Here is a 25,825-nt window from a genome sequence, read left to right as displayed (position 1 = left end):
TTGTCTTTTTAGGGCAAGCATCACAGGCATGCTTTTATCAGTGCTGAACTGATAACATTGGAATGAAGCGGGGAGAAGAAGGCAAAGAATTTAGGAAAAACAGAACAAGATAGTTTAAAAGTTAAAAATAATATCTTTGAATCTTTGGGACTGGTGACATCTTTCATGAAACAATATACACTGGATAATTTGTTACTTTAATTTAAATTTGCCAGTGTATACCGCAGGGATATGGTTTAATTTATGCTTATTCTATAGACTCAAGATTTTATCCAGATTAAAATAAATCCCAAATCCTGCTTACCCAGTCCATGCATAATTATGTGGAGCTGTATTTATAAAAATACCTTATACAATGAAACATAGTCAGAGCGATGGAGAAATGAAGCAGAGAGGAACAAATGAACAAATAATCAATGTTCTCAGCATATTTCACCTGCAGATCTTTAAACCTAATTTTAAATTTATCCATTTCTAATGAACATAAAGTATTATCTTCTGGTTTTCAATATAAAGTGTACCATTTTGTTTAGGTAATCAAGTTTATTTAGTCTTAGTGCAGTATTTTTCCTGAGGTTAAAAGTTAGGGGTTGTTTTTAATTTTTACTGAAGTATCACAATATATTACTGGTGAAAATTAAAAGCATCTTTTGAAACATATTCTCTAATATTATTTTTATATATATATATATGGGTATGTTTGTGTGTGTGTATATTGCATATACATATATATATAAAATATAAGTAATTCATACATTTCATATTTCAAAGGAGATAGAGGATAGAGTTTTTTAAATTTTATTGAGTTTTTAGTCATGAAATGAAAAAGAAAGACACTGGATCAAATTCTGCCTTCAGATTTTTGCAAGAAGCTCCCAGTAAGTATTGTCAGGAGTCAAACATATTTGTCTGAGGACAGTATTAGCCCTATGATGTGTAAATGCAAATATTTCATGCAAAAGTAAGTTAATACCACATGCAAATACACTTCATATGCACATGGCTTATTGACAAGAAAATTTCATTGATGCTTGTGCTAACATGCATATATGGTTTGAAAAAAAGAGCATTCACGCAAAGGAAAATGCAGAATGGTCAGCATGGCAACTTTGTCAGAGTGACATTCCTACAGAGCAACTATCTAATGCAAACCAATATGCACATGACCTTTTTGGGGCAGAGAAGCATGATTTAAGTTGTGGGGTAAAACAGTGATTAGATTAGCATTTCTTAATGTCTAATTTTTAGTAACCATTTTGCCCCACATCTGATTCTGCTTGGATTATTTCTTTTTGCTATCTACCCCTTCATCATGCAAAAAGTTACAATTAATATTAGAAAGCATTGAACAAACTCTAAACCCGACAGATAACATGGATATTCTCCACACTTTATACTGGAATTAAATTTGATATAAATACCTCCTGCTCTTACCAGTGGGTGGTGTTATTCCATGTATTTAGGTATGAAGCAGACAGGAAAGAGATAAATCTTTCATAAGTACAACATAAATCATACAATTCTTATATTATCCTTGTACTAAGTGTTATATAGTCAAACTCACTTTTTAAGAAAATTAAGTGACTGCTATAAAACTTGAGGACCAGAATTGTGAGCAGAATAAGAATTACAATATAACAAAACAAGATACTAAGCTTGATTTTTTTTCCACATTTTATTAAAATCAAAGCCTTCATACTGCCTCATAATCATATTGCAGAATATGTATTTCACACTAATGACAAAGCCAAGGCTAATTCCAGTACACCAATTCCTGCATTACGCAAAATTTAACCTGATAGCATCCAGTTTTCATTACTATTTCATGTGAAACAGGTGTTCTTAGCACATCCATTAGTGGTAATGAATTAGTTAAGGCATACATGATTTTGCAATATCTTCAGAAATAATTCAGTGAGCTACTTCAGGCTTAGGCTGCACCCACCTGCAGCTTAAAAGCCTGATCCTGCAAAGCGCTGAGTACCCCACCATCCCATTGCCATCAGTGGGAATTAGGGCCGTTCAGTGCCATGCAGGATGAAGATACTGATTCTGCCTTCCACTGCAATAATCCCAGCAGAAGTCCTGCACTGGACATAATATCCCTCTGGAGGCGTCATTCATGGAAGTGGAAGGTGAAGCTCAATATATTTAATTTGCTGTCTTACTTTTAAGATCTGCTTTACTTAATGGTAACCATAAAGTCAAGCCATCATGATTCAGCTTTAGAAAAGCTTTTAATCAATACCATTGTTTCTGCTTACTGCATAGAAGTGTACCATTCTGATAGTCATTCACAGACATATGTATAGATACCATGTGGAAGCAGTTTGAATTTATGCCAAAATGTTGGAGGTTGATTTCTAGTTAAATTGTTACAAAAATGTATAGAGTTTCTTGTCAACATGGAGAGCTCTGCAAAGTCTCTAATCTGTAACTCAGAATAGCTCTGGTAAGGATCCCTCTAGAGGCACAGATTCACAGGTCCTTAAAATGCACAATGCCCTCAGTGTCTTCAGACCTACATCAACTTTTCAGAAAAAATGTTGCTGTATCCAGATAATAAGCCAGAAATACAGTTGTTTACTTTTGCTCATTAGCTGATTGTTATTTCTTTTTAGCTGGCCACAAGATACATTTTTTTATAAGGAGCATTTACACTTTTTTATCAAGAATAGAAAATATGAGAATTGTATGTTGGCACTTCCTAGGAACTAGATTCTGTGGATTCCTAAATGATTAGCAGTACTGTATTGACTTTCAGTGCAGAATTATGTAGTTGTGAATGCAAGAAAACTGCTGCTCAGACTATCATATGATTAGAATATTTAATTCTGAAAAGAGCAGCTAATCAACCTGCCTGTTCCTCTCTTCCATCCACCCCCAACAGACCTATTCTAGATTACATGAAAGGGTTTTGAAAAATAATTGATCTCCACAGGTTTTATAGAAGAGTAACTCTGTAGATAGCAATAGGAGTATTCTTGTTTGATACTGCAAATGGAAAACCAAGCCAAAGAACAAAGAAAATTCTGTAACAGCTATGCCTGAAATAAGAAACCTATGGGTTTTTTTTCTTATTTTAAGTTTATAATGTTCAACTGCAGTTCTCAAGCTTTCCTATGCACTGTGAGAATTCAGAATTCAAATAGAGCTTGTAATAATCCAGGCAGTTAAATGTTTGTATGCCAAACTTGTGATGGCTTGGTTTTCAATAATTATTTTCTATTAACTTTGTTAAGCTTGTATTTTTACAGCTCATAAATAATAAAAACTTAATTTTTTTTTCTAAAATGATCATGCATTTATCTATTCCTCAACACCCATGCCAGAAAAACAGAACAACATACCATGTTCATGTCAATGCCATTGGTGTATGTCCATGCATGCTGGAAGTATTCCTCAAGTCGCTGCCGCAGAGGGTTGGGGATTTGATGAAAGCGTATAAACTCCTTTACTCGCAGCATCTGCATGTGATACCGAGCCGTTCCTGAGTAGAGTCTTTGGATTATTGCAGATACGTTTCCAAAAATGCTGGCGTACATTAATGCTGGATTAAATAGAAAAAACCCAAAACTTCTTTAGGTCATATCATTAGATTTTGCAGATGATGCAGCAGATCTTATAATGTACTTTGTATGTAAAACAGCTCAGATGAGACTAGTAACATTTTCAGAGACCTAGAATTGATTTACCTGGAGCTTTTTATTGATTTGATTGTATCAGTACCAACTCAGTTAGCAGATCATACTTAAATATTACAACATAATCAAGTTGATAATATTTATCTTTGGAGATTTGTAGTCCTAAATTTAGTGTTGTAAGTTAAGTTTGTCTGATTTTACAGACTTTGGTAGAACCAAGATCTGGAAACTAAGTTTAAGTACGAGTTAAGAATAAAGGGCAGAGTTTAGGAGGTATGCATGAATTTATAGATTCATGGTTTAAATCAACAAATAAAATATAGTTATGTTTATCCAAAAATGGTGCCCTATGCTTTTCTGAATCCACTCAAAACTCAGCTTCCCACCCTATACAGGATTTGCTTACAGACAGTCATAAACAACACAAAACTTATGATAGTTTGGATAACAGACTTTGAGTAGTCAAGCAACTTTACTACTTTCTGACACTGCGTGAGTCACAACATATTTTTGCATATAATGTTGCTTTCCCTGGGAATTTGCTCTTCTGGCATGCTTGTAATCTTATTAGCTTAGGCTGTTAAGTCATTTGCTCAAACTCTGAGAAAAAAAAAATTAATAAGATAAAACTACTTACAGCCAATCAACATGACACAGATGGAAAAAATTTTCTCTGAGTTGGTGTTTGGAGACACATTTCCAAATCCTACACTTGTCAGACTGCTGAAGGTAAAATAAAGTGCTGTAACATATTTGTCCTTGATGGATGGTCCAGAGCTTGCATCACTCTTATTGTAATGCTTTCCTAATTGTTCTCCTAAAGAATCCAACCAGCCAATCTTGTGAGACAAGTAAGGTCTTTCTACATTTCCAATGGCATACCAAATGCAAGCAAGCCAGTGTGCAATTAGCGCAAATATGCACATAAGGAGCATCAGAACTGCAGCACCATACTCTGAATATCTGTCCAATTTCCGTGCTACCCTCACCAAACGCAGCAGTCTAGCTGTCTTCAGAAGACCTATTAATGTTGTTGTCTGTAAAAATAAGATAGAAATTGATTTTCTCTGTTAGCAAATGTAGTCTCATGAATTGTCAGCATGAATAAACCAGCGTGAATTCCATTATTTTGAGGAACCAACAAAACCAGTAAATTAAACCATTTCAATGTAATCTTAATTTCATATTCTTTAAACTATTAACTTTATCATAAAAGCAGTGAAGAGAACAATAAGAAATGCACATTTTAAATTGAACATATTGAAGCTCTCATTATCTGCTGAATGCTTTTTTGTTTTGAATGTTATTCTTGATCTGAGCTCTTCAAGACACTCCAATGGACTTTTAAAGATCTGTTAGATTTGTGATGCTTTGGCATGATAAAGGCTGTAAGTTATTGGAATGATAAAGGCTGTAAGTTATTGGAACTACTCATATGACTGGCCTTCCAGGCAATAATTATTTATGAACAAACTTTATGACTATATATGTTCCTAACTTCTACACTCTTTGCAATGCTCTGGCACACATGGTCTAGAAGAGAAAAGGAATAGGACAGAAATTTCTCAAAGAGTAAATATTTTGTTCTGCAAATATTCTTCCTGTTTGTAATGGTCAGAACATGCTATACAGGGAATAGAAGATGAACCACTGTCAACAAAAATCGTAGAAAAGTTACTGTCACCAGGCTCCAGATTAACCTTGTTGCATCTTTCATCCTGAAGGTTGCAGGTTTAGTGGTACAAGCCACTAATAAAAGTACTATGTCATTAAAAAAAAGGGTCAATTATAAACTAGGAATATATTTCAAGCTTCTTAGTGCAGAACTGCACTATGAGTCATTGCAGCCTCTTTGAGACTCTGATCTTTTTAAAGGAATCCAAAGTTTATTAATGTAAATGTATAATTTTCAATCAGTAAATTGTTTTCTTACTTGTTAATTCCTTGTGAAAGAGACTGACAACATTGTAAATAGTAACTACTCATTTTCAGAAAGAACTCAGCTGTGTTTTTCCCTCCATTAAGCCTGAACGTATATTATTCAGTAAAGTGTTTTCTTCCTTTTTTTTAACATGTATTTACATTACATAACACTAAACTGGAAAAGTTTTCTGAGCCTTACAAACCACTCTGAAGGTAATATGTGTCACATTAATGCTTTCTTTCAACAACAACGAAACTAATTTTTATGTTTTATTAAATCTTCGCATTTACATGTTTCTGAGTAAAATCCTGGAGCCCTTGCAACAAAATAAGAGGCTTACTTGGCTGCACTTGTCACTGGAGCAAGAAGATAAGGTAGGGTAACAGTGGGTAACAATGTCCTTCAAAAAGCTGTGACTAAGCTGAGCTTCAGCACGTGAATATTGCCATTAGGCACATTTTTTTTTTTGTACGGTAGATCAGGCTTATATTCTATGGTCCCTTAAGAAAAAGAGCAATCTTATGAAAAATTAACTTTTTTCTTGGTGGGGTGTTGGCATCATTCTATTGCAGATGCAGTCATATCTCTACATGGAAGAAGCAACATGTTCTTACAGCGCCCCTTTAGTAGATCAGAAGGGAGACCGTGTATCTATTATATGTCAACAGTATTCTACCCCATTCTTAAGATAACCTTAAGATATGTGTCAATCCCATGCTTAGATACTGTGAGCCCTGGAGTATGCGGTAGGTGTATAATACAAGCCATCTCCATTTTATCAGGATGAAATCAGCACTAGTGAGACTAGATATGCTTTGAAGCATCAAGAAACCCACTCTGAGACTGAATTTTCTTTAACACAGTGGAGAGACAAAAAAATACAGCTAGCATTAGAGGTGTAAAGCATGCTTCATAGGTTTTGGTGTGCCTTTACATTCTTTCTGCTTCTCAGTGTAGATGTAGCAATGACAGTCCAACTCCCATGTGTTGCTTGGCCAGGGACAGAAGTATTTGCTGCCAGAACTATGCCTTGTGCAATGTAATTTCCTTGGTCTGCTGGAATCCTTTGCTCAGCATGGCACTCAAGGAGGTAGAGGTCCTACTGTGTCAATTACCCACCTTATTCCACCTGGTGTTAACAATCAATATCTGCAAACAGCAATATGATAGATGCTGCTCTTTTCTCTGAATTGCTTGCTCCTCTATTTTTGTCATACCTAGTCCACATCAGCTGGACTACAAATTCAGGAGTTGCTGGATACCCACATAAGTGTTTTTATTTATTTTGTTTTTCAAGTAGCCACATTTACAGTGAGCCAGAAGCACACAGGAATCTCATAGCTATTGAAACTGAATCCGGATTGGTAGAAGATGGATACAGGCTCATATGCACCCCTGTGTAGTATATTCAGTGCAAACAGTATTCCATTTATGAAAGGCACTTAACTGTTTGCCTAAATTACATTAATATTTAAGAATTTTCCTAACAAAAAATCCCTACAATACATCGAAGAAGGCTTTTTTAATTGGTAAGGTTTATTAAATCATAAAGGTCTTAATATAACACCAATTTTAAACAGATCCTGCCAAAACAGATGTTCTGTTTCCTCAAATTTGCTTTTTCATTGCAAATAAAAAGAATTATAGAGAAAAATATAAAAGATCAACTTAGATTTGGCCACTGCACTATTTATATATTGCAGTCTGCCAAACTAACATTTCTTTAACCAGTGTAGCCGACATAATTTCGATATTTTTGCCTTGTTTGGTTATTGTACCTTCTAAAATGTCTTGGGTTTCTGGCTATAGTCCAAGAGGGAGGCCTGGATTAAAAGTTTAATGGGTTCTTCTGTTTTGGCTATAGTAATAGCGCAAAAAATAAATAATACATAATTACTACAATGATTCTTTCATATCTACATAGTTCTGTCCATGAGCTAAGTAATCGCACAGAAGGCATCTTTAGTTGCTTTGGAGTAATTATTCAGTTCTGCTAATATGATGCTTGAGAATGTTGGAGTCTGCCAATTTTTTTCTCTCCAGGGGAAAGATATGACCTTCTGAAAATAGGAGTTCATGGATACTAAATTTTTTAAGTATAGGTCACTGAATTTATTTTATAAAATATTATACATTACAAGAGGATACCCTTAACAGTTATTAGTCTTGGTTTTTTTTAACAGTAAGATTAGTTTCTATCCTAAATTTCTCAAGCCTTGATGCTGAAATGACCATAGCAGGGGGCTGTTTTGATGGACAGCAGTTGCTTACAGCATGATTATAGAGGAAGGCATCAGTCTATCTGATTGCAGAAGGTATAATTCAGAAGTTAATATTGTATCAGGCTGGAAATGGGAGCTGGTATCACCTGATTAATTACCTAAAAAATGGCATTCTGCCTGTGCAAAAAGTCACTTACAACTCATGACTTTCTCACTGGTGGCCAAATCCTTAGGTTTCCTCTAGATTTTTGTGGGTTTATTTTTTTCTTTCTTCATAACTTCCATTATCATTAATGTGTAAATCTAGAATGTTTCTAGTTGTCACTTTTTTTAAACCAAATAATCCGCTGATGTGTATGAGTAGCTCAAACTATCTCTTCCAATGCCCGTTAAATGTGCACCTGCTTACACAGCTTTTCATCTGCTGTAGGGTCCTTTCCATCTTCTTGGTACTGTAAGGTTCTCACGTTCTCAATAATTTTCTGACACCTACATTTTCTTTTAAAGCCATCATCAACATATCTTTTTTTGCAGCCTGTGAATGGATCTATTGATTGTAAGTACTATAGCATCCAGCATAGTTAACTCTCTTCTCTCTCTTAGAAAAATGTCTAATACAAGTGAGAACTTGGCCATTCAGTATCTTAACAGACTCTTCTGAGAACTGTGTCGTTGTTGAAGATCTTTATGCTATATGCGTCATGATAGTGAAAATGTTAGTACAAATAGCAATTAAACAAAAATGTTTCAACTAACCTAAACTTCTTACTTACAGCAGGGTACTGGTACTTCAACTGCTGTTGATAAAGGACAGCCAAAATTGTCTATGAATAACTGCCTACTCAACCAGTGATGGGGTTCCTCTTTCCTTTGTCTTGAAAAATAATTAGGGGAAGAAAAAAAATTTATACTAAATGCTTCTTTGATATTAGTCAGCCAGCCACCTATGTAATTTCCTGAGACTCTATCCTAATGCTGCATCAATCCCAGACTGTACTCAGTCCACAGTGTTGCTAGTGTAAAGGCAGACTGCCTGTACAATCTGCTATGCAGTCTTTAATGTAAAAGACTTGAAGTCAATTGGAATAGATTTTTCAAGTAAATTGCTAAAATGAACCCAATAAAATTTATCACACACTTCCTAAGATGTTTCTGGAGCTTGATTTTCAAATATAGTTTATTTGGAAGAGGTAAAGTATTGATTTTGTCAGTGGACATGCAGTCAGGACTATGAGGCTCAGTCTCTAATTCTGGGAAGGTGGGATTCTTCTTGTCAGTTTTCTTTTAAGAGATTCACTGTGTAATAGAGTGAAATGATGACATCAAAACAAAGAGGAATGGGAGTACTTTAACTTATATGTTTTCATTTTAGCAAAAGCCATCTGTTTTCTTGATATATTGCTATAAATAGAAGACATTCACTCTTACATTTGGTGAGTATGCTGGATATATACATCATGATGTATTTGTTTTTATTTTCTAAATTAGCATTTTCCCTGTTGATCAGCTTTTAAATTTTGTTCTGTAAAGTAGCTCTGGTCACTATTATTTGTACAGACAAAAAAAGCAAAATTATTTATGCTTTTCTGCATATTTCAGCTGAGTGTTCTCTCTAGCCTCAATTTAATAAAACTATAAAGATGAAAATATTCTTGCTGAAGTTGTTACCATCAATTTTTTGTATGTTTTATTGCAGTTGATTCTAGATTACAGTGAAGAATCTCTGTTTATATATCCATCTAATTTTTCCCCACAACATACCTGTCTTTGTAGTGAAAAGTTGATCAATACAGTAAAAACCGTGTTATTTTAAGTGCATATATAAAAAAAATCAGTAATCTCAAGCAGCATTCCCACTTGTTCATGTACATCATTGTTTTGGTTTGAGCTAAAGTACAATCAGTTTTCTAAATTTTCAGCTAAGCCTCATCCAAATAACTTCATTTTCTGAAACGTAACTGCACCCTTTTCAGACACTGTTTCTTTCTAGAGGTGATAACACGGGGCACTGGTATGCAGAAAGGCCATTGGTTACATCTATCCCTATGGAGATGAAGGTCATCCTCAAGCTGGTGGAATGCCACAAGTGAAAGTGGTGAGTGTTGCACCTGCAGGGAGGGGTGGACAGGACACATCATCCAAAGCTGACCAACAGAGTTTTCCATTCCATTTATGTTATACCTAAGATATAACTAAGGGATCATAAGGATCAATCCCTCTTCTTTGATGGCTGACATCTAATACAGACCTTGTCTGTCTTTTACCCCTGACCTCAGATTTGTGTGTTCCTAAATCTAGTTCCTGAGTCCAGCTCCCACTTGCCACTGGCTCTAGCCGAGGACCTTTTCCCTGTGTCTGCTCTGAAACATCAGTGGTGATGTAGTCATTGAGTGGGGGTGCAAGTTTGTATATTTGTACATATTTCATTCTTTCCTTATTAATACTATTTCCCTTATTATTGTTATTGTTTCATTAAATCTATTTTTGTTTTAGCTTCCAACCTACAAGTCTCTTTCTCTCATTTCCCTATTCCCTGGAGTGGGGGTGTGGAATTGTGCCACAATTGCTCATGTTTAGCTGACGATTAAACCATGTGGGTTACACCATGACAATCACCTACGTGTGTGCTGTAAGGAGCTGTGCCACTGCATCTGTTATTTGTTTAAAATCAAACCCAGACTCCTTATCTGGGCAGAATGATCAAAAATAAACTACCAGAAAATAGAAAGTAAAAGCTACATCTACTCATTATTTACAATTTACATTTACAATACAGACACAAAAAGGGAATGGTTTACTACCAGCTGTAATAATTTTGTGTTGAGTCTGCTTAGACAAAAAGTATATATGTATTAGTTCCATGTTTTAGAAATGAGAAAGTTAACTGTCTTACTCTGTTGCTGTCTTATGGTTGACAAAGTATGGATCAAATAGAAGCTTTCAGATAGTACTGCATGTGATATTTGGTTTATTATCTCCTGCCCTTCCTACACTCGATTTGTTATCAATGTGCCTAAAAGCTGGGTGAGTGCACATGGAGCTCTCTTTGGAGCTTAAGTTGTTTAATAAAAAGACCATTCAATACAATTGCTCATAGTAGATCTTGTTTGAAGAACCTCTAGATAACAAAAAGATCTATTTCATAAAAAAGATAAGCCTTACGACTGAAAAAATCTATTATATGAAAAATGCTCCATTCTAACAGTTTTATATTTGCTTCTTCTTGCTAAACTATCAAAAAGGCATCATTGGGGGAATACTATAGTTAGTAATGTAGGAAGAAAAACTGCAGTAAGTGGCAGATTAGAAAAAAATGATTGACATATGCAATACCATGAATGAGAGAGAGAAGTCATGATGCCATGGTGAACAGGTCATAACCTATATAGTTTCATTGCTGCTTAGGTAAACAAACTAGTTTTTCCAGACAGTGAAACTACTCAATTACTCAGTTTCAAGGGAATAAGGAATTAATTTACTCATATCTGCAGTACCAAAAAAGTCATTACACGGTTCAATAATTCCTGTTGCAAGTTCCACTTTTTTGTGTTTGTGTACTCACCTGCCAGAATACGTTTGCTTCAAATCTGTAACATCTTATATTCAAGCTATCCCTTTAGCATCACCTTAGCATGTGGCACTTTAAGCTTAAGGACAACTGTAATAGTGGAGGGGTGGAAGAATGATATTCGGCTTCACATTCAATGAACTTTGGAATTAGTCGCTGTTGTAATTCTTGATTTTCCACACTTCCAATCACTGAACATAGTTTTTGGCAGTGATGAGTGCTCAGTGATCAGAAAGGAATACAGACCACACCCAAAAGGGAATGATGTAGTCCAAATTAGAAGGAGCGTCATTGTCTTTCATGTGTCTGTACTATCAAAACCACAGAAAATTTGCAGAAAGACTGGGACCTACCATGGATAGTGAATGTAAAAGGCAGTCAAAGTTTCTCTTGAATCTCTAAGCCTAGTCAACTTCAGAACAGAAAAGTTCTCTTTTGGTACGAGAACTATCAACACATTCCCTCTGACCTTTATGTTACTCTCTCTCTCTTCCTGTTGCATTCTCTTAAGAAAACTTATTTCTGCTGTATACTACTACCTACATGTTTCTGTATATTCCTCATTTACCTTGTGTATGTATGCTCACGATTAAATTAGTGTGAATATCACCACTGATTAGGAATGTTACTTTTGATTTCTATAACTGCTGAATAAGACCACATTATAATAATAATTTTTCAGAAGTACGGGAGACAGGAAAGCATTCTAATTATATAAAAAATAAGAAAATTAGTTTAAGGAAAGCATGACTGATATTCATCCTACCTCTGAAATTTTTAAGATTGCATATGCTCACAAGACTCTCAAGGTGTGTATATGTGGTATGTGCCACTTATTTTATACTGAGCCTTAAAGGCATACTTAATTATATTTACAGGTAATTTATTATGATAGCTAGGATATGCTCAGGCTTTTGGATTGGACATAAAAATATTTTCTGTCACAGCAAATGACTTTAATAAAAAAGAATTTTAAAATGAAAATGTTTTAAAAATAAAAATGTTTTTGTATTCTCTGCATTGTGACATGAAAGCATAAAGTTAGATAAGTACATTTTCATGTTAAAGGTTGCTGACTAATCTGCAGTTTTCACCTTTCTCTTCTCAGTTAATGAGATGCACATGTGGTCAACAAAACTGTCTGTTTCCCTTATGTCAATGTGTGCAAAACAGTATTTTAAGAAATGGATTTCCTTGGTTTGCTTTTTTTTTTCTTTTTGGTTTTGCTTTTTTTTTTCTCTTTAAACTGTTGTATTCCATGTATCACAAAAGCCCCCAGTTCTCTACTTGTCAGTTCACTTGTTATCAAAAAATATATTGTAACTTTAGCTCTTCTTAAATTAAATAAAATTCTTCGGAAGGAGGCAGAATTGGGTCAGGCATACACAACATAATATACATTCTATACACCTTTGGGCAATTTTTGGATGCATATATTGAACACATTTTTAACCTATTGTACAGATAGGGTGAGGACATCAGTCATGTCTGGCAAGGTTAACCCCTTATAATATTTTTTTCCCTCTTTTGGTAGTCCATATTCTTGATAAAATAGACAACAACCAAATCTTTTTGTTAAGTGATATAATTTACACTACAGTTAATCTGTTTTACACAGCAAACATCTGATCTAAAGAGTTTGAAGAGAGAAAATTTATTTTAATACTCCAATGCCAATGCAATACTTAAATGCATAATAAGCAGTTTTTAAAAAGCAAGCAACAAAGCAAAGGAGCAATTCTTAAATAAGAGCATTTGAGCAAATCCTTCATACATGATATCTTTATTTCATTATTTGTAAAGACAGTAATGAAAGCTAATATTTTATATTATTCTAATAGTCTATATTATACTAAAGAAGATTTAATTATGGATTAACTTTAAAAGATGGGGCAGAACTTCTAAGCCATCTATCAAAGAAAAATATATTAAGATATACAGAATATTTTAGTAAAATAAAAACTTAAGATTTCATATTCATTTAAGCTTACCTCTTCAGAGCCAGAGCCAAAAATCAGCAGGTCAAAAGGTATTGCAGCAACCATGTCAATTAGGAACCAGCCTTTGAAGTAGTGAATTGCTATTTTTGCTGGGTCACTTACCACTTCTTCATTCTGGTTTACATATGTTGTTCTGAAGTTTATTAGAATGTCAATGATAAACATAATATCCACTATTAAGTCTACGACATTCAGTGGGCTGCAAGAATATCCACACTCTCTCCTCTTCCGTTCCTCACTATCATTCAGAAGGAAGGCAGCAGAGTAAGGGGTGAATATGGCGGTGTATATTACCAGCAACAAAATGAGCCAGTCCCAGACGGCTTTGAAAGGACTATAGTGCAATATAGTAAACTTGTTGATGCGAGGTGTCTGGAGTTTATATTCTGGTAGAACATCAGCCCCTAAGGACAGAACCTAGGATAAGAAATACACCGTGTCAATGATCAGGCAGTGTATCTATTCCTGCTTTCAGTAAACTCAGCAAACACAGGACAAACTTACAAAGTACTTTATCATAGTTTTGAGGATTAAGCTTCAATTGCTTGGTGTTTTGGCAAACTAAACTTCTGTGGAATTCACGATCTCTGCTGGTCCAACAAATTAACAATTTTATGCAGTAAGTTAATTCTTGTTCCTTTTAGCAACCATTAAGTAGCATATCTGGTTCATAAAATCTGCATAATTAGACATATGATCAAATTCATTTATCCACCACCTGGTAACATTGCCAGCCTGTTTATGGCCAGTGGACTGCTTTTCTTGCAGTGATGTAGTGTTTTTCTCCCAAAGCAAAGCTTTTTTCACGGGCGTAAATTCACTACAAATGAGTCTACAGTCATTATAAAACATTTAGGCAACCAGAAATAAAAAAGTTAGAGAAAGACCTGTGAGTGTCCTTGACAGCTATGTCCACTTTGGAGTTTGTCTGTGGAAAAGTTTCACACACAAACAAATTTCACTAAGGCTCTAGTTCTAGTACAGTTACAGGTATGACAAAGAAGGGTACCACAGAAGTATTCATTTTGCTTCACTTCTACCTTTGTGAATGCCTAAAGCTTGTAATCATTCCTTTATGAGTACAGATTTTTTACCTGTTAGAGTTATCTATGTTGGATTTAAATTTTATTTGGAAGGGATTATGTTTGTATGCACTGCTTGATTTGCTGGCTCTAGAAGCTGAAATGTTTGCTTTGTTGCAAAGAACAAGCATAGTGTGGGCACCAGATAAAACAGATTTCCTCCGGCTGCTCCTTCAGCCTAACCGAACTCTGACACGAAGGAACAAAACCTCTAAGGATAAGAAAGTAAATTACTTTTTGGTCTCTTTTCAGTGCTTGATGTGGTTTTAGAGACTGTCAGCAATGATGTTAATTATTGCCTTCTCTACTGCAAGTGCTATCCAAATCCTACAGGGCTCAGATCACCACTTCATTTTACACAGACCGACAAATAAATATCAGATGGTGACAACCTTCAACTACTAGTGTGTGGGCAAATGACATGTTTAAGAAGCCTTATACACATTTTCCATGAGTTACTGCTACTTATTCCTTATCCCCCTGCTAATCATAAACAATGTTGTTTAAAAAAAAAAAAATCTTCCTGAAGTAATTAAAATGAATAATTATACTGAATGATTAGAAGGAGAAATACCTTGTCAGCAACACTGTGTGCAGTTTTTTGGGTTTTTTTTTTTTTTGTATTTTGGTTAGTGGTAAGTAGTTTGGGATTTGAGATTTCAGCTTTTTCAAGATTGAGGAAGTTCCTGCTCCTCAAATATAAACTTGTAAAATTATAAGGATTAGCACACTCCTTTCTGTTTAGCTTTCCATAAGCAGTTGTTGTACAAACCTTAGGACCTATCCTTAGTAATCTAAGTGGCACTTTTTCTACTCTGAAAATGTTGTGAGAATACCAGGGTTAATAACCACTCTACTCCTTTGAACTATGGTACCCTCAAGCAGCCATTAAGCACCATGCTGAAGTGATGGTAGAGGCTGTTCATCTATTTTTTACATTGTAACTAGGACTTTAACTTAACTAATGGTGTTAGCTATTTTTTAATACATTAAACACACTAGCTGACAGCAAGTTGAAGCATAGGCATTACTTTGTCTCTTAAGCAGTTTTAATACCTACAGACCCCCACCTGGTGAGTTGACGAGCATGTTTTCCTACTGTTTGAGAGCAGTGTGAGTATATACGGCAAGGGAACTGCTATTTATAAAATTAATATCACTGTTCTCCTGCTGGATTTTCAGACAATGAAGGAAATTGATTAGACAAGAACAATAAAGCTTACTTCATGTTTCTTGCAGCTGCTTGAAAATTCCAGCCAGTGTTTCACTTCAGAGCAACACATAATGTAAATTGGACTTATTTCCCTGAAATCTGGCTCCTGTTCTCATTTTAGTTACATTTATTCCTATACATTTTAGGTTGGTTTAGACTGAATTAGGTGGAACTGAAGAGTAAAAAAAAAACAATTGGGCAAAATAAGGGAACAGCAGTATAAAAGTGATCATAACAGAAATGAATCCAACTTTTTCTTGCTAGTTTTTTTAGACACACACAAGAGGAGGAGAGGCTGACTGGTGGTTGTTAGACTCATATTCATAATGTAATATTGAAGTTTGCATTTCTGCATTGCTTACTCCCATGCAATGGGAAATGGAAACAAATACTCATTATGTAACTATTTTTGTTTGCTGGATGTAGAGAAAGAGGATGTCATTTTTTTTCTCAAATTAAAAAAAATCACAGTTGCACATACATAAAAAAAAGAAAACACTTCTTTTGGTTTCATATTGGCAGTTTCAATAGAGACTGACTGAATATGAGGTCAATTTATCATTTTGCTGTTGTGTGAAATCCTTGCAAGTCTTGGGTACTGGTATTCGCCAATCTTGGTCACCTTGGATACATGGAAGACTTCAGTGTACCGTTGTGGCTTGAGCTAAATTAGAGTCAGTTTTCTAGTCTAAGTGACTTCATTTTCTGAAAGTTAACTGCATGCTTTCAGACAGTTTCTCTCTAGAATTGATAACATGGGACATGGTGTGCAGAAAGGCTAATGCTTATACTTATTCCTATAGTATAAGTATATACTTATTCCTATCCTCGAGCTGGCAAAAAAAGAAGGCTGCATCTGCAGGGAGGGGTGGACAGGACAGGTAACCCCAAACTGACCAACAGAGTATTCCATCCCACATATGTCATACTTGGTATAAAACTGAGAGAGCACAAGGATCTTGCCCTTTTCTGCAGTGGCTGACGTCCAGTGGGGACCTCATCTGTCTGGTTGCTCCTGATCCCAGACCTGGGTGTTACTGAGTCCAGTTTCTGAGTCCAGCTCCCTCCTAATTCTGGACCCATTCCCTTGTATCTGCTCTACAGTATTTGTGGTGATGTATAGTCATCGACAGGTGGGGATGTGATCTAGTGTATTTGTCTATATGCTATTACTTTCTAATTATTTTCACTATTATTATTATTTCATTAAAACTGTAGTTTTAGTTTCCAACCCACAAGTCTTTTTCCTCTTATTTTCCTTTCCCTAGGGGTGGTGGGAGGGATTTGGGAGCCCAACTGCTCAATTTTAGCTGCTGAAATTGGCAGGGCCAGGGCTAAACCATGACACATACTAAGGAATCCACTCAAAAGAGCTTTACTATTTTCAGTTACTTAAAATAGATGTAAACAAATTTACTGTTAGTGCAAAGGCATTTTATTAATTTGTGTCTTCTGGACTGTGAAATCTTCCCCGTAGTTTGTATTGTAAACCAGGTGGCTTAGGGAATGAAGTGTTTCTAAGAGTAAGAAGCGGAGCAGCATTCAAACAAGACTAAAGTATTTCAGTGTTAAAAGTCTCTGAACCTCGGAACATGACATGATGAGAAAGCCAAGCTTTGTGGCATCTTAATAAAGAGAACACTATAATATAAGCAAAAGTCCTGCTAGCTAAAATGGATTTTCTTTTAAAAAACATTGGTGGTATTAAACCTTGATGAAAAACTGTCTCACCCTGATTTTGCTAGTGCAAGCATGAATGTATTTATAACTGGTGTATTTTACAAGCAACATTAGATGGTAAGATTTATTCTATTTATAATGAGAAAATTTTAAGTTTAAAAAAACTGTATTGTATTTTGCCTTTAAGTATAGAAACCTGATGTAAAATTCAACTTTTCCCATGTGTTCCTCTTATTCCAGTCACTCTTAAACCAGTGCTGCTGCAAGTAAGAAGACTCTTCACTGAAACACATGTTTTGACTCTGAGAATCTTACTGCAGGTGTGTCACATGGATAGGGCTGGTGAACATCTTTCACTCTTTTCAAGTTCATGCAAACCCTTTCTACGATTGCAGTCTCAAGGTGGCACTTAGAGAAGGGCTTCAATCAGATAGTCAGAAAAATATGGAGAGAGATCAAACTAACAGTCCTAAAACCACACAGTTTTAGACAGATTTATCTTTCTGAAGTGTTTGGTAGCTTTTAGTTTCTCAGATAACAGTAGTCCACTGAAATGGAAGGAAAAGCTATTTCAGAATAATGAAATTTTATTAATGGCTACTAATCTGCTAAGAAGGAGGAGGAAGGAAGTGTGTGTATCACAGGTATTTTCAGGTGACAATTAATTAAAAAAATATTCAGGAAGCCTTTACAACTTTGAACTGGGTTACGCTATTTGTAATGTTAACTTTTCTTCTGACAATTCTAACGTCTTCCGTCTCAAGAAATCCTGCCTGGTATTGGGCAACATTTCTGCTCGGTATTGTGTTCAAATAACTTGTTTTGCATTATGTTTCTTGGTGAAGTGTCAAGGAGGCAAACTAGGTTGATGTGCTTTGCAGCATATTGGATGTAGGCTTCCCTGGATAACTGGTTATGTTGGAGACTCTTGTTATAGGCTCTGCAGTACCCCATTTAGCAACAGTGTTTGACACTTCTTGGAGAAACACAATGATCCCACCCTGACTATTTCTTTTGTATAATAGAATATGTAGGCACAATGCTAGGCAAGGTGCTGGATGATTGAGGAATTATACTCTGGTCTTTGTCACTGAGTTTCTCAGTTAACTATGCTAAAGCACATGGAAAATAAGGAGGTGATTGGTGACAGTCCACATGGATTCACTAAGGGCAAACCGTACCTGACAAATCTGGTGACCTTCAATGATGAGGCTACAGTGTTGGTAGCTAAGGGAAGAGCAACTGATGTCATCTACCTGGACCTGTGCAAAGCATTTGACACTGTCCTGCATGACATCCTTGTCTCCAGATTGGAGAGACATGGATTGGATGGATGATCACACTGAAAGAGTCATGGATGATGGCTCCACATCCAAGAAGAGACCAATGATATATAGTGTTCCTTAGGGGTCAACATTGGGATCAGTTGTTTAATAGCTTTCTTGTAGACATGGATAGTGGGATTGAGTACAACCTCAGCAAGTTTGTGAAAAAACCAAGCTGTGTGGTACAGTCAATATGCTGGAGGGCAGGGATGCCATCCAGAAGGACCTTGGCAGGCTTGAGAGGGGGTCTTGCGTGAATGTTATGCAGTTCAATAAAGCCAAGTGCAAGTCCTGCACCTGGATTGGGGTGGTCCCCAGCACAATTACAGGCTGAGTGGGGAATGGATTGAGAGCAGCCCTGAAGAGAAGGACTTGGGGATACTGGTGGATGAGAAGCTAAACACGACCCAACAATGTGTGTTTGCAGAACAGAAAGTCAGCTGTTACCCAGGCTGCATCAAAAGAAGTGTGATCAGTAGGTTGAGGGAGTTGATTCTGCCCCTCTTCTCTGCTTTCATGAGACCTCACCTGGAGTACTGTATCCAGCTCTGGGGCCCACAACATAGAAAGAACATGGACCTGTTGCAGTGAGTCCAGAGGAGACCATGAAGATGATCAGTGGGCTGGAGTACCTTAACTATGAAGAAAGGCTGAGAGGGTTGGATGTTGAGCCTGGAGAAGAGAAGGCTCTGTGGAGACCTTATAGTGGCCTTCCAGTACCTGAAGGGGGCCTAAAATAAAGCTGGAGAGGGACTTTTTACAAGGGCATCTAGTGAAAAGACAAGGTCAAATGGCTTTAAACTGAAGGAATGTAGATTTAGATCAGATATAATGAAGAAATTCTTAACTTTGAGGGTGGTGAGGCAACGGGACAGGTTGCCCGGAGAAGCTGTGGATGCTCCATCCCGGGAGGTGTTCAAGGCCACGTTGAGTGGGGCTTTGAGCATCCTGGTCTAGTGGAAGATGTCCCTGCTCACGACAAGGGTTTTGGAACTGGATGATCTTTAAGATCCTTTCCAGCCCAAACCATTCTATGATTCTAAGCTGACATTTAACTTCTCTAACTTCTCTCAAATGGAGAGAATAATATTTAACTACTAAAATGAAAGCATCTTGCAAAGGAGAAGGAGTGGAAAGAATTCTCAGAAGCTGTTATGCAACAGCAATGAGTTATCATCACCTATATTTTCCAAATATAGGTGATACTTTTAGTTTTAAGATTAATTCACACAAATATTTGTCCTGTTCTACTTTTGTTTTTGAACATATAACTTAATGGGGACATTTTCCAGTTTATTTTTATTTCCTGCATGAAACCAGTTTATTTTTGTTGTCTATTATGCAAACTGCACAGTGTCAAGAGAATCTGAGAGACACATATTGATATGTAAAACATGTATATTCATAAGTTTTGTTCTGAGGCATTTTCAATCCAAATTTGTTTAAGAATGCAAATGCATACAATAAAAACCAAAGAACCAGAAACAAAGTTAAAAGCATAATAGCATATTAATAAATCATAACAGAAATAATAAATGTTAAGCCTTTTGTTGTGAATACCACCATGAATTGTTAAAGGCATATTCTGTCAAACCACTGCATGGATTTACAGCATGGATTTCTTGCTATTCTAGCACTGCATAAGTGTGGAGTAGGGTTATTATATGTTATACCATGGCTCTTCAAGCAATTGTAGAGATATTTAAAACACATAAACATGAGAACAAGGAGAAAAAGCAGGAAACTCATTCTGTCAGCATATTGTGATTGCATGGACAAGAAGCTATGAGCAACTTATTCAGAAAGCATTTGGTCTTGCGCTTCTGCTGCAACTTAACAATATTTTTGTGCTGCAGAGTTCCAAGCAGATAGCAGATACGTGTTTAAGGTACACTCACACAAACAATATGTAATGTATTCATGATATAGGAAAGAAAGACCATTCATCACTGACAGAAATGCTGCATATCTAGAAAATCTGAACAAAGAATAATGTTTATAGGTGATGAAGTAAGAGATGAGTGAGGGGAAAGTCATCGGTTGTAAGGTAGGTGGTTATTGAGAGTACCTATGCCAAAGATAGACGTGGATATTTGATGCATTCAAAGTTTAATAAATTAGCTTTTAAGAGAGACACTTTCTTATGTCTCATGGCAAAGTATGTCTCATAGGAACCTTAAATTTAAATGACGAAGTTATACTCAGTGCTAAATACTGTTTTGTCACTGCTGCTTTTGCCACAGATGAATTAAAGTAAAACTTGTAATAACAAGGTTAGCTCTTTCATAACACCTTTCTTTAAGAGAACTTCATAGCTATTTAATAGAGCCTGAACTATAAATATAGTCCCAAATTACTTGGAGACTTTAAAATAAAAATTTATCTCACTCATAAAATACCTTGTGTAAAACTATTGAAGATGCTGCCAGACCACTCATTGAAATATAATGTTAAAATGATTTATTTCTAGGAAATACTACATAAAATGAAAAAACCTTATTTTGCCAATATCCTGCTGGGCTCAGTTTAATGCTACATGCACAGCACTGACAGATGAGTGGATGATCACTCCTGCATTTTTACATCAGGGAAGCTGTAGCAAATCTAGCAACGTCAGCCCCTTGTATACTCAGAGACTTGAATATGTTTATCATGAGTGGAGGTTGAAGAAATCTTTCATTGTATAAAGTGTATACAGCTTCCAAGATGTGAAATTTACATGAAAACATTAACAAGATGTTAAGGGAACCATGGTAAACCTATTATAGACATTATTGTAGCTGATAAAAAATAAGGGAAGGAATTCAGAACTTTTGACTTTTCAGATCTTCTAATCCAAATGTATTTCAAAGTTTAATCAGAAACCCCAAATCATACATATGCATTTTTGAAGTGTAGCAGGGGAACATGACTACACTAACGAAGTGTTAAAAATGTTCGGTTTTCTCAAAGAACATAGGCAAGAGGTGACATGGGAACATTCATCCTCTTCTCATTTTTATAAGAATTTTCCATAGATTATTAGACGAGGATAATCTCAATGACCTCTGAGTAATGTCACAAGAAATGAAAAGCTGTTTGGCTTACATTTTTTTTTTTTTATTCCCTTCAGCATTTTTAACTTAGTACAAGTTTATTGTTGGTGACTAGGAAATCAAGAAAGATGGCATCTCCTAAGTTGCTTTTAGGTTACTGTTCCTATTTGGTCTATGATGCAGCTCACAGAGCAGAAGGAACACTGCCAATATTAACCAAAAGTCCTTTGAACTTGAGTACAAACTCTTCCTTTTAACAGGTAGTTTTGAACTCATATCAAATAACACTATCGAACAGAAAAAAATGGGAAAACAAAGCAAGAAACGCGAAGCAGATAGGGAAACTAAAGCCACATTCCTGTAATAATTAACCCTTTTTATCATGATCATAGACCTTAAATCCAAATGATAGTGCAATTCAAAATATGAAGCTGTGTTACTTCAGCTTTAAAGGAGGGTATGATTTTGCATTGGAGACTTTGTTAGATTTGTGGAACTCTCTTCTCTCATGGCTTTTTTCTCCTGCCTATTTGTTCTACTAAAGCTATCAAACCGAAACTAGCAAGGACAGCTCTTCCCTTTTCTTCTCAATTCATACCGTTACCATGAGACCCATACAAACTGGACCACCTAAAGAGATCTCTGAATATAAAAAAAACCTAAAAAAAAAAATTATACAACTATTACTGAGCAAATGTAAATTAAATGCTCCCTAAGGCTATAATGGTCTTTCATATTTCAGTCATCTTGATGTTCATCTTCCTTGATGCTGGCATGAACAACTAATAAGATTACATCAGTAAGTAAGGTGAAGTGCTTTTACTTCAGCACGCCCTCCAAACACAGCATTATATACCGCTTTTATGTATCAGCATTAAAAGGCATTTTCACATGTAAAAGATATTTTGACATGTTTTTCAAAGGGCATCTTAACCAAGAAATGCTAATTGTCAGGAGCGTTAATGCTTGTCTTCTGCTTTACTCTTGTCTGTATTAAATACTTTAAAATTTATAGCATGCTAATTTGTATATAATGCTAATACCTGACATTCTGTATCAGTTTGAATTATGACCAATGTTTTAGTGGCCTCCATATTTTTTCAGGTAAGTTTTTGTTAATGAAAATCTGCTGCTGTGTGAATATATGACTTGTTCTTGCCTGTCCCATATGTTTCCCATTTGGGACTTCACATACTAGAGGATTTAAACCTTTCTTATTTAAACAATGGATTCAATATTTCTTTGTTTGAGGATCAGAAATAGCACAATAGTTTGGGTTTTTTTGGACTATGCCCACATATTCTCCAAGTATAATTTTAGGTAGGCATTGAAATAGCACTTTTGCTATTAATATCTTAACCTGCAAAACTCAAGGTGTATCTGAGCATATTTGAATTATTTTTGTTCCAGAAGCCAATCTGCCACTACGTAAAGCATTTTTGAGTGAGTCAGAGACAGAATTTATGGCATTCTCAAACTAACTGAAATGCAGAAACACTGGAACATTGGAAAGTTTTTTGGGTATTCAGTAAAGTTTGAAGTTGTATGTGGGGTTCACCTGATTTGATGTTCAGTAAATTTTATAATAAATGTCAAAAAATTATCAGTAAAGTTGAACATCAATGCTGTTTGGTGGTGTTAAAATTGAAGAAAAAGAAAAATTCTGACTGAGACCTAGACATAACCTCTTAATATATTGCCATAAAAATTGCCGATTTGATATTGGAAAATCCACAGGGAATAGACCAACACCGGTGCACCATGGCCTTGTGTACCTACATGTGTAACACTACTGCTGTGACTGTTCAGGTTATATGGGTTGAATCGTTCTATCTCTGCCTTAGGTAATTTAGTTACAATTCTATCTTCGAGGTTTTTGATATGGATTCACTGATACACGTGAATATTTTGCTGCCTGTATGCCTGCTTTCTGGTGCTTTGATTCCTTTTTAATCTCCTGCATTCTAATGCGTAAAACTTGTGTAGCAGTCATCTCAAGCCTGTCTCAAAATACATGTTTTGAATTGTTTGTTTCCTCCAAGAGAGGAGAGAAACAGTTTGCCAATCTTTGCTGGGAAGCCTTGTAGGAAACGCCACTGAGCAAGCTATATGTTGCCAGTGGGGTTTTGCATGGCTCTTTGCTGTCCCTATTGGCTGAAGTTTTAACTTCTAAGTCTTCTGCAGCCTTAATTTAATGACACTGTGATAGCAAGTTGCATTTGAGCTGGAAATGGAACATCTTTTAGAAGACACTTTTAAAAAAATGATACAAATATATGAATCAGAGTGTATAAGTGTAAAAGGGCATAGATATATAAGGTTCACCCTGAACAGCAGCAAAGCTTTTACTTCATTTTTCTCTTTCTGTGTATTACGTATTTATATTTTAGTATTTTTAGAATTAGAAATGATCTCTCTATATATCTTTCCCTATTTTCTGTTTAGGCTGTCACTGAAATACATTTAATTGTAGTCATGACTATGATGTTCAGATAAGTAATAATAATATTTCACATCATGTCATTTAAAACATACGATGAAATAGAGAACAAATTTAAGGTCTGATCCCGTGGTTGAAGCCCACATCCCAGCTGTGTATGTATCTCTCAGTGACATGGAAATAATATTTCTGTGGATGTTACTGTCAAAAAAATTGTTTCCCCAAATCTGAATATGTGTACTAATTTAGAAAGATAACTCTAACCTATAATATATTTTCTCATGAAGACAGATATAAGAGAGGATATATTTTTATAGTTCATTTTCTATCCATTGTTTTCCATGAAAAAAATTAAGAAATGGCTTATAGATCTTAAACCTCAGGAGCTTTTTCCTGGCAGTCAGTATGCAATTATTTTCATATTAGTGGCTAATGCATCATCAGAGCAACTCTTAGAAGCATACAGATATATTGAGTATGCTTTACTGAACTTTAAATCTTAGTGATATACAGAAGTCAAAGAAGGTGATATTTACAACTGACTATTTTTAGCAAATGTTAATGTCAGAATATTTATTAAAAGTCATTTAGCCCTCCTTTTTAGAAATTCAATATGTGACGCTATTCTAGAAGACAGAAAATGCTGTCCTTCGGAATGCTAGAATTTGTGAGCTATCAATTTCTCTTTTAACACTAAACTGTTAAGAAGTGTTTATATGTCTGACAACAAAACATCAAAGGTCACATTTGTAATAAGTGCTTGAATTATTGCTATGGTTTTTAGTCACCTGAAAGATATTTTGTATCATTTGTTCACGGTGTGACAACAAAACAAAATAGATTTTATGCTTGTTGATGTTACCTCATCTTCCTCACGGGTATTTATGAAAAAATACACCTTTTGCTATTATACATTTAGATTGGTTTGCTAGCTGCCAAAAATCTTGATGCAGCTAAAAGCTGCAGGAGACTATCTGAAGTGCACAGAGAGAAAAGCAGCTACAGGTATATTTTGGTTTTATGATTACAGTGCTTACTGGCTGTCAGGAGCTAAGGAAGAAAGGAGACAAGACCCTTAGGCATACATTCATATTTACATTTAATCTTCAGTTTCATGGTAAATATCTTTTCCATAATCAGCAGAATAAGCAAACTTTCATTTCTAGATAATTTACATTTTGCAATTATATCTCTTAGTATTTAAAAAGGCGTGAACTGCAATTGAAACTGCTCTGGTAGCTGGGGAAGAGGTTAATTTAGAAATATCCATCTTCTCTATGGCTCTCCAATTTTTATGCCTAACAAGCATATGCCAGCCTGGTTCACTTAAAGGAGACATACAGTCTTCACATTCTGCCGAGCCTCCTTCCATCGCACCACTTGTAAGAAAGTTTAGTGCAACCTTTTAGAAAGTTGGTCAGTAACATTCCAACCAGAAAGTCATTTGGTAGCGGGAGACAGAAGAGATTACATACATGTGTACACACAGTGTGATGACACAAATCACATTTCACTAAAAAAAATGAACATATAAAAGCATGGTTCAGATTTCCAGAATTATCCATTCAATTTATACTGATCAGGCAGAGAAAAAAGGGTAGAGTTACGACTATGGACAACTAAGCAGGCAAGTTTCCTTCACTAGCTACTCAGATCCTCTAACAAAAAGTGTTGTGATAGCACATCGGTGAG

The 25,825-nt window shown here is 35.6% G+C and overlaps 1 protein-coding gene across 5 annotated transcripts in view; it reads right to left on the bottom strand.

Annotated features, from left to right (window-relative positions):
• Positions 1–25,825, bottom strand: part of KCNH7 (potassium voltage-gated channel subfamily H member 7) — a 233,314-nt gene that overhangs the window by 34,930 nt on the left and 172,559 nt on the right. For 3 of the 5 annotated variants that reach the window (XM_069861216.1, XM_069861220.1, XM_069861219.1), the window contains 3 exons: positions 13,350–13,775; positions 4,282–4,681; positions 3,350–3,550 (listed from right to left, as the gene is read on the bottom strand). In XM_069861216.1, the coding sequence (XP_069717317.1) occupies positions 3,350–3,550; positions 4,282–4,681; positions 13,350–13,775 (1,027 nt within the window). The remainder of the gene's footprint in view (positions 1–3,349; positions 3,551–4,281; positions 4,682–13,349; positions 13,776–25,825) is intronic. The other 2 variants (XM_069861215.1, XM_069861217.1) reach the window with 1 other exon arrangement.

This window comes from Phaenicophaeus curvirostris, chromosome 7, assembly GCF_032191515.1.
Source record: "Phaenicophaeus curvirostris isolate KB17595 chromosome 7, BPBGC_Pcur_1.0, whole genome shotgun sequence".
In the NCBI taxonomy this organism is placed as follows: Eukaryota; Metazoa; Chordata; class Aves; order Cuculiformes; family Cuculidae; genus Phaenicophaeus; species Phaenicophaeus curvirostris.
This window is presented reverse-complemented; position numbering and strand designations above follow the sequence as displayed.